At 43.2% G+C, this 9,335-nt stretch overlaps 2 protein-coding genes and 1 long non-coding RNA gene across 3 annotated transcripts in view; 2 read left to right on the top strand and 1 right to left on the bottom strand.

The window, feature by feature from the left end:
- Nucleotides 1-1,169, top strand: part of LOC137798910 (uncharacterized) — a 3,808-nt gene extending 2,639 nt beyond the window's left edge. The window contains exon 5 of the mRNA XM_068595938.1: nt 384-1,169. Within this exon, the coding sequence (XP_068452039.1) occupies nt 384-878 (495 nt within the window). The 3' untranslated portion in view covers nt 879-1,169. The remainder of the gene's footprint in view (nt 1-383) is intronic.
- A 1,805-nt stretch (nt 1,170-2,974) lies between these two features.
- On the top strand, nt 2,975-4,746 carry LOC137798817 (uncharacterized). Its single transcript, XR_011079395.1, has 2 exons — nt 2,975-3,046; nt 4,353-4,746. It is a non-coding gene; the product is annotated as an uncharacterized lncRNA (long non-coding RNA).
- A 413-nt stretch (nt 4,747-5,159) lies between these two features.
- Nucleotides 5,160-9,054, bottom strand: pdhb (pyruvate dehydrogenase E1 subunit beta). Its single transcript, XM_068595923.1, has 11 exons — nt 8,989-9,054; nt 8,845-8,904; nt 8,019-8,126; nt 7,833-7,895; nt 7,703-7,738; nt 7,375-7,565; nt 7,054-7,148; nt 6,417-6,527; nt 5,938-6,029; nt 5,709-5,850; nt 5,160-5,519 (listed from the first exon to the last, which is right to left on the bottom strand). The coding sequence occupies exons 1-11, from the start codon at nt 9,025-9,027 to the stop codon at nt 5,374-5,376; spliced, it is 1,083 nt and encodes a 360-aa protein (XP_068452024.1). The 5' UTR covers nt 9,028-9,054; the 3' UTR covers nt 5,160-5,373.
- Between the last annotated feature and the right edge of the window lie 281 nt (nt 9,055-9,335).

Raw genomic sequence — 9,335 nt, 5'->3', positions numbered from 1 at the left:
TTGTGTGTTTATTTTTGTGTGTCTAAGGCGCTACTACAAAGTTCTTTGGGGATTAATAAAGTATATAAACCTAATTACAACACACGATAAACAAAATATGAAGTGCATAAGCAGAAATATTGACAGAAACTGAAATAGAAAAGTAATTTCCTGCATATAAAATATTTAAAATAATAGTAAAGTAGTTTTGCACAAAATGAATAAATAAAAAATAGGAAAGAAGGTAGATTTACAAAACATAATTTCTCGTATTAAACACATTTTCTGATACAAGTATGTCAACAACATGGCCAGTAAATCTTGTTCAAATAAACACGTGAAGGAAGTTTACAGTTTGTTATGAAATGTGTTGAAGTAACTCGTGTTGTGTTCGCTCCTGACAGTCGACACTGAACGGACGACAGAGGATGAAGATCAAACTCGAGCAGATGAAAGGAGAACAGATGAGCGATGTGCAGGAAGGGGATATCGAGGAGAATGAAGAAGAGGAGGAGGAGGAAGAAGAAGAGGAAGATGACAACGATGATGATGACGAGGAGGAGGAATCGGAAGAGGAGGAAGAAGAGGAAGAGGAACAAGACAATGAAATAGAAATGGCCGTGGAGGAGTTGGAAGTGGAAGAGGAAGAAGTGCCGGAAGAGGAAGAGGAAGATGAAGCCGTGAAGGAAAAGTTAGAGATGGAGCAGAAGAGGAGGAAGAAGAAGGCGAAGAAGGAGAAGAGGAAGGAACGAGGGAAACGGAAGTCGAAGGAGAGGGGCGAGGTGGGAGGAGAGGAAGAGGAGGAGCCCGAGCAGAAGAAGAGCCGGGTGGTGGTGGTGAGGCTCGGCCTGCTGAAGGGGCACTCGGAGGTCGGGCGGTCCGACCTTTCGGCTCCCTGAGACTTTACTTGACAGGCCCCACGTCCAATCAGAGAGCAGGGCAGAGGTCCCGCCCTCTTCTCTGACACTGGGTGACATTGAAAGGGATTCTGGGAAATAGCCGAAGGGATGTAACTGGAGGAAAACTATTGAGAGCTTTACTTTATTTTTTTTTGATTTTGTCGTTAAATGTATAAAGAAAACATGCAGCAGTCTGAGGCAGAAATGAATTCATTTGTCTCCAGAAAAATCCTCCAAAACACAAAACTGCTCCACCGGAACTGAGACCAACAATAAAACACTCGCAGCTGATCGACTGGCATCGTTTTTTTTACCTGGTTTGATCGCAAAATCAACCGACTTCTTCTTTTGTTCCACTTTCCACATGTAGCAGCTTTCACAAGCTATTATTTGGTAAAAAAATGTTGTTTTGCGAGTCCCATGATCTCAAACCAATGCACTCTGAGGGAGGTTTCTGGACAGAAGTACGCAGTTTGATACCAACGCCAGTACTAAAATAAATCAAGTGCTCCACAAACAATTACATAACTTCAAGAAAAAGTTGTATTTCAGGGATAATGATTTGATCTTGCCAACAGTTGAACTCGTAAGAGGTAAAATGTCTTGAGAGCTCTCAGAATGAGTCCGTGTAGTTGTCACCAAATTGCTCGTAGTATTTCTGTCTGTTAAAACTTTCACCGTCTGAGAGGAAAAACACAACATGTAGAAAGTTTGAAGGAAAAGAAAAAAGCTTCAAATTTTATGGCCTTTTAAAAAGAAAATAAATCTCTGGATGTTTAAATATCGGCATATTGGTTGCACGATCACAGAATTGCTAAAGCGATGGTTAACAATACTATAAAATACTTACAATATCACACAAAATACTACAGAATACCTTCTACGTGTTTTGTTATCAGAAACATGGAGATCATTAACAACAAATCTACGATCGGATTAATTCAAAAACTTGGAAATGAAATGTCTTTGCTGTATTTTATCTTACACAATTTCCTAATAATTTAAATGAAGGAACTATATAATGAGACGCTAATAACCACGACCACAGAGACTCAGCCGCCGCTCTTCCTTTAACGGCTCAACTTGGACGGTTTAATGTTTTTAGTCGCGGCATCTGAACATGGAAGTGAACTTTGTCCCCAAATTATTACCAGAGTACACGTCCCAGGACATTATGAGGATATTAAGGGCCCATAAAACAAGCGTTTGTTCCTGATTCTTCCCCGTGACGTTCACCTGAATACTTCCATCGTTTTGTAAAAAACTTTCGGCTGAACTTTTTTGGAAATGAAGAGCTGAATGTTTTCTGTCATATGAGTTTGGTTTGATCTCCTCGAAGCGTCTTCAGTGAAATCACGTTCTTGTTTTGGTGTTTTGAGGTCGAGGCGGCGTTAAAGTTCAGCCGGTTGAATCGCAGCGAGGCCGACGCAGAACGTTCTGTTGAAGTTTGACAATAAAAACGTTAAAGGCTTCGTTGTCTCGTTCCTCAAGAATTCATCCAGACTGGTTTTGAATCGCTTTATAATCATTTGTAGTCACAATGTTATGTTTGTTTATTTACCTTAAATGGAAAACAACATATTTTGATGTCTTTTTCTTTTTTTATTGACGTATTTAAAGCTGCTTTATATTTGTACTTGCCTTCATTTTAGAAGCAAACTTAGTACTTTTTACTTCATTTGATTGACAGCGTTTAGTCTTCAATTTGTAGATTACAAAATATAATTGATAAATTATATTATTTTAGGTTAAGCTTCTCAGCACTAGTGATGTATGCATGTCACTAATTATATTATGAATTTATCAAATATATCCATCAAAATGTTTCGTCTTGATAAAAGATTGGTTCATTGTCTATTTTGTGTTTTTAAATATTGTTTTGCAGAAACTTTTGTAGTATATTCAATATATTTTGATATGCTATATTCACAATATATTTTAATACTTTGAACTTTATACATACTTAATATGGCCGCGCAGCGTTTCTGAGACACGGAGAAAAGTGGATGCCGTGAGTGATCTTCGCAAATAAAACATCTTTGATGTGTCGCGTCTCGGCCAATCAGCGTTGTCTACAGCACCTACGTCACTCCAACGTTAAGGGCCCTTCGCTCCAAGTTAAAGTTAACGTCGATACAACTGGATCAGCAATGAACTCTAGTTTTGAGGTAAGTCTTGTTTGCTAGGAACAATTTAATATGCTGTTTAACTAACGAAGCTAACTCGCCATCCAAGTTATGTGTCGTAATATTTTTGTCATGTTATCCCCATCAAATCTTTACCACCCTGTTTTTTTTAAATCTAAAGCTAGTCAGTTTTAGCTTGATAACGACGTTAAAGCTTGTTAGCTTGATAACAACGTAAACGTCAGCAAGTCATCTTTAGCTTGATAACGACGTTAAAGCTAGTCAGCTTTAGCTTTAGCTTGATAACAACGTTAAAGTTATTCGGCTTTATAACAACGTTAACGCAGTTGTGACGCACACAAATGTATGGTCCCATTTTGTTTGTTTTGATTTTGTTTCATTTCATTTATATGGTGTGTTATACCATATGTGCCCAGTGGGTGGCAGTGCAGTATTATGGTCGCGCACGTAAGTAAACACCGACGTTGTACTTCTCGGAGAGAAGTACTAAGTGGTTTAGTGCGGAAAGAAGTACAACATCCGTGACCGTGTTTCGATAAAACACGTATTCAACAACAAAGCATGAAGTTACTTTGCATTGTTCCCGGACATAAAGTAAACATCGCTCATCTAGCTAGCTAACAGCGGCTGTCTTCTTGTTTTTTTTTCCCACGTCTTCTCAAATTATATATGAGGCTGCTCGGGCACTTATGTGCGCGACCACAATACTGCACTGCCACCCACTGGGCACATATGGTATAACACACCATAGAAATAAAATGAAATAAAATCAAAACAAAATGTGACCATACATTTGTGTGCCTCACACAGTCACTAAGTCAATAACAACGTTAACGTTAACGTTGTTATCAAGCGTTAACATTGTTATCAAGCGTTAACGTTGTTATCAAGCGTCGTTAACGTTGTCAAGCGTTATTAAGCGTCGATAACGTTCATCGTTACGTTCATCGTTACGTTCATCGTTACGTTCATAGTTACGTTCATCGTTACGTTCATCATTACGTTCATCGTTACGTTCATCGTTACGTTCATCGTTACGTTCATCGTTACGTTCATCGTTACGTTCATCGTTACGTTCATCGTTAGCTAACGTCATGACGTTAGTTTTCATTGGGCTAAAGTCATGCTAACGTCATGACGTTAGTTTTCATTGGGCTAAAGTCATGCTAACGTCATGACGTTAGTTTTCATTGGGCTAAAGTCATGCTAACGTCATGACGTTAGCTAACGTTAGCTAACGTCATGACGTTATGTCACAACTGTACAGTAATAGTGGAAGTCCATTAATAATTTTTACCCATAAAAACTAATCACTTGTTTTGTACAGGCGATGGTTTTCGCTCCATCGGTCCAGCAGGGACAAGGCCCAGAGACAGATCAAGCTGCACAGCCACAGAGAGGAGGATGGAGCTGAATGTCAGCCCACAACATCTACCGCTGCAGAGAAGATGAAGCAGGAGGTCGAGGCAGAAAAGACTGCAAGGAAAAGGCACATGGCTAAGCGGCGCAAAAAAAATAAGTTGGTTCATGAATAACTTAAACCTTTTTGTGTATTTAGTGTTAATGTATATTTGTTATTTTTAGGGCCTGAGCACTGACAGTCATACCAGACGACCTTATTGGTCTTAAAATGTTTGTTGTTGTTATTAGGGTCCGATTATGGGCAGTGTTCTCTTTCCATAATGTGATACTGGGCAAATTAAAAAAATAAGTATCATGAATTTGCCGTGATTCGTGTTTTATTGCCTCTCGTCTCGTAAACCGGACGGCCTCCTGAAAAAGAATGAAGCAGCGTGAAGGAGTGAACGTTTTTTATTTCTGTAACAGAGTAATTTACAGCAACAAAAACAGCAGAGCTGCTGCAGCTACAATAAATATTTCCGACCGCAATCCTCCAGCACTCGGGGCTGGTTCATTCTCCACCGCTGCCTTTCAGAGACAGACCGACTCGTACGAGGAGTTAATAGACTGAGTGTGATGCGTTTTGGTGGTTGGACTAACTATGCGGGAGTTTAATAACAACAAAACTGATGGGAGTTAAAAACACATTTGAATCCGTCAGTTTTGCTGTTACCAAACTTCCCCATATAAACGAAAAGCCTACAGGGAGAGAGACTTTTATTTTGAAGGGGAGGAAGTGGAGCTAGAGCGACACACACACGCACAGAGTCCAGCCAACGACCTGACTGGACCCTGTGCGTCCACCGCTCTGGGCGCAGATGAACATCTGTGCGCTTCATCGACCGACATCTGGCGAGAAAAACATTACGACTGGAGTTTATTTAAAAGGAATCGTTTTGGCTGTATTTACACACGGATCAGAGAGGACTGGGGGGGTTTCGTCGCCTTCAGACATTGAGGGTCCTCTTGACGGAGAAGATGATGTCTTTGATCTGCGGCATGCTGTTGTCCTCCAGGATCTTGGCGTACGGCATGGGGATGTCGACGCCCGTCACCCTGGTGGCCGGAGCGTCCAGGAAGTTGAAGGCAGGACCTGAAAAACAAAACTTATTTTTATCTGCCATAACGAAGCAAACAAGAAGCCTTAACTTTCTGCTTTAAGAAGAACGAATGACCCGAGGAAGTCTTCCTTCATGTCCTTTCCCCCCCAGCGGTGACACCTTGTCCTCTCACGCCCTCGCAGTGAGAAAGGAGCTTCAACGCGGTTCAAAGCAGCCGTTACCTTCCATGATCCGGGCGCAGATCTCAGCTCCGACGCCGAACTGAGGCCAGCCGCCCTCCACCGTCACCAGGTGGTTGGTCTTCATCACGCTGGTCTCGATGCACTCCACGTCCAGGGGGCGGATGGTCCGCAGGTTGATCACCTGACAGACACACACAGGGAGTAGTTAGCAGGCGGCTGAGCGCAGGTACGTCCGTGTCAGATGACAACAGGGCGCTCCTTCCTCTACCTCGCACTCGATTCCCTCCTTGGCGAGGACGGCGGCGGCATCCAGGCAGAAACTGACGTACCGCGAGTGAGTGACCAACGTGACGTGAGTCCCTGAAACACGAGGAGGAAAAGGAAACGAGAAGTTCAGCAACGCAACAGCGACACAGACGGATCTGACATTCTGGTCTCGTTTTATTCAACGCCCTCAGAAAACCTCCCATTTCCTTCCAAGAGCATGTTTTATTTTACAACCTGTTGCAATTTAACAGTTAAAGAATAGTTCAACATTTTGGTCGACGCCCCTGTCACATGACCATACTCTGGAAGAAAACCTTAACCATGACAAGAGGTTGATTAATCTGTTTGTCGCCATGAGCGCCGTGTATTCGCGTGTTATTGTGTCAGGAATACTTCCTCTACGTTCTTCCTCTGCGGTATTTTCTGCAGCTCAGCAACCGGCTGCAGACTAAACGATCTTCTCCCCGTTTGAACCGTCACCTTGTCTCTCGACCTTGGCCTTGCCGATGGGAATCATGAAGTCTTTGGACTGCGACTCCTCGGACATCTCGAAGGGAACGCCGTACATCAGCTCGTTCTCCAGGAACACCACTGCAACACACACACAAACAGACACACATTCAAGGTCAGTGAAAACTCCATTTGCATGTCATGCATCTTGGGTAAGTGGCCAGTGGTGCTGTTGTCTTGTTCTGTGTGAAAGGTAAATGCATCCTAAAAGCATTAAAGATTACACAATATCCTTTGAACCAGATTCATACCAAATGAAAATAAATACATGCATGTAAATGCATCGTTGGCTGGAATGTAGACTTGTGAATCAGCACACTTTTATCCAACTATCGTCTAACAATAATTCAGATTTGTCGTCATTTAAAATGAGCGGCTACTTGTGAAACAAGATATCTTCTCTCAACTCCGGACTCACAGCCCAAGTTGCAGATCAGACTATAAACACAGCCAGAAAAGAAAGTCTTATCCTCTGGCTACACCTGAAGCTCAGAAACACAGTTCCTTATCATACCGATAGATGATGAGCAATGAGAGTAAACAGCAGCTCGCAGTGTAGTGAAATGTGACAAAGTAGTTACCGGCCTTCCTGTCGTGTCTTTCTTACCGGGGTTGTCGTCTCTGATGGCTGATTTCAGGAGACCTTTGGCGTCTTCAGCGCTCCAGGGACTCACGACCTTCAGACCCGGACAGTGAGCGTACCTGCAGACAGAAACAAAACCACCACAATGACACCGGCACTCACATCACCTTCAAAGGATATCACATTTCTCGAGGCTTACTTTCCCCGTTTTGTCTATTCGATCGTTTGACTGTTTTATCAACAACAAGTTGCAATAAAGCTGTAATGAAGAACTTTGCACACACTATTAGGAGCAAAGTGACTACAGTAGTGACAGTAACAGCGGTCAGGTGTCAGTGAACGCACCACGCAGCGAAGCACTGCGAGTGCTGCGCGGCGACGCCCGCCGACGCCCCGTTGGGTCCTCTGAAGACGATGGGCACCGACTGCAGGCCGGCCGACATGTAGTAGGTCTTGGCGGCAGAGTTGATGACCTGGTCGATGGCTTGCATGGAGAAGTTAAAGGTCATGAACTCGCAGATGGGCCTTAGGCCGGCCTGCAGGGGACAGAGGGTGAATATTAGTGAGAGAGAGGAACACAGACAGGTGTCCACTGAAGAGATTTATAATCCAAAAAGAGTTACTGAAGAGTAATCGGGTGTGTTATCACGTTTGGGGACGAAAAGAAACTCACCATGGCGGCGCCCACTGCGATGCCGGTGAAACCCATCTGCACCACAGAAAGAGAGAGAAAGAGAGAGAGACGTTAACAGGCTGCATAACACAAAGCTTAAAACTGAGTCATGAAGGTTCAAGAGTCTCACCTCTGTGATCGGAGTGTCCATGATGCGTTTGTCTCCGTACTTCTTCCACAGACCCCTGCTCACCTAAACACACACAGAGACACACACACACACTATTACTGAATTGTGTGTTTCGTGCCCCACTGGATTGATCGTCTTTCCCGAGTTAATTGCCGAGATCAGCATCATCGTTTCCTTGTGGCTCACCTTGTAGGCGCCGTCGTACTGGGCCACCTCTTCGCCCAACAGGAACACGCGCTCGTCCCTCTCCAGCTCCTCGTCCATCGCCTGGTTCAAGGCATCGCGGACCATCATCTGGGGAAAATAAACAGCAACAGCAGTGAGTACAGACTCTCCATCGTCACCCTGAGGCCATCCTTGTGCCTTTTTAAATAATAAAACCAGTTTGTACAGAATTAAGTAAAACCATCAGGATACAAACGATGCTACAGAAAAATGCTAATGAAGCTACAATGGAATTTCGACTTCTTGTCGGACACATCACTTTGTGTGTATGTTTTACATCATTTCTATATTAAATATGGCTTTTAGACAGCTGGACAGACAAAACACTGACAGTATGGACACTGTAATCACTTAATTATTGATGTAAGGAATGTTTTAATTAATTAATATTTTGTAATATGTCTAATATTGGAGAAGAAAAAAAACACCATCATAAACTACTAAGACAGATGCAACACGAACTAAACCACCTTTAAATCTTTGTCAATCTCACCAACAGTGAGACAAGCAGAGTCATTCATGCTTCCAATAATTATACAAAATAATACAGCTTTACATCTTTGTTGAGGACAAGGACAGAAAGACAGAAAGAAAATATGATGTCACATTTTTGCTCAGGAACCAGACAACAGGAGGAACCCTAAAGCTTGAAGATGGAGGAGGTGAAGTCTTGTCCGACTATGTAACCACTGACACTAACAACAATCATCTGAACGCTGCCACTAAAACCAAAATAAAACCAACAGCAGTGTGTGTTAGCTGTAGCGTGCTAGCTGCTAGCACTGACCTGCGCAGAGGCCGCAGAACTCTTGTGAATCCCGCGCAGCCCCATAGACGACACGGCATTCTGTAGAGAAAACAGAGAGACGCCATTACTCACAACTGACAATCAAAAACTTGAAGAGGAACAGTTTAAAGAATAATGTCCAACCTTTCCTGAGCGGAGCAAGCATCTTACGGAGGCCGCCATGTTCAACCTGTCCTCTGCCGGAGAGAGGGCGGGGACTCTACGTAGGGCAGGAGGTTTCAACCAATCAGAGCGGCGGGTTTGCACATTGAGCGGAAACTGTCATAACGGAGTAAGTGAAGAGCCAATCACAACCCTTCAGCTGAGACGGAGGCGGGAGTAACGTCAAGAGTGGGGGGAAAAAATCCAAGGGCACGGTTCTGTCATCTCGTGTGGGAGATTTACTGCACGAGGGAAAATAGATGAAATGTTATAAAGTGCGGATGAAAAAAATACTGATGAAATGCTTCTTTTCATGACAAGACACCACA

This window comes from Clinocottus analis, unplaced genomic scaffold, assembly GCF_023055335.1.
Source record: "Clinocottus analis isolate CAN_PGR_092001 unplaced genomic scaffold, fCliAna1.0.p SCAF_32, whole genome shotgun sequence".
NCBI classification, from domain to species: Eukaryota; Metazoa; Chordata; class Actinopteri; order Perciformes; family Cottidae; genus Clinocottus; species Clinocottus analis.
This window is presented reverse-complemented; position numbering and strand designations above follow the sequence as displayed.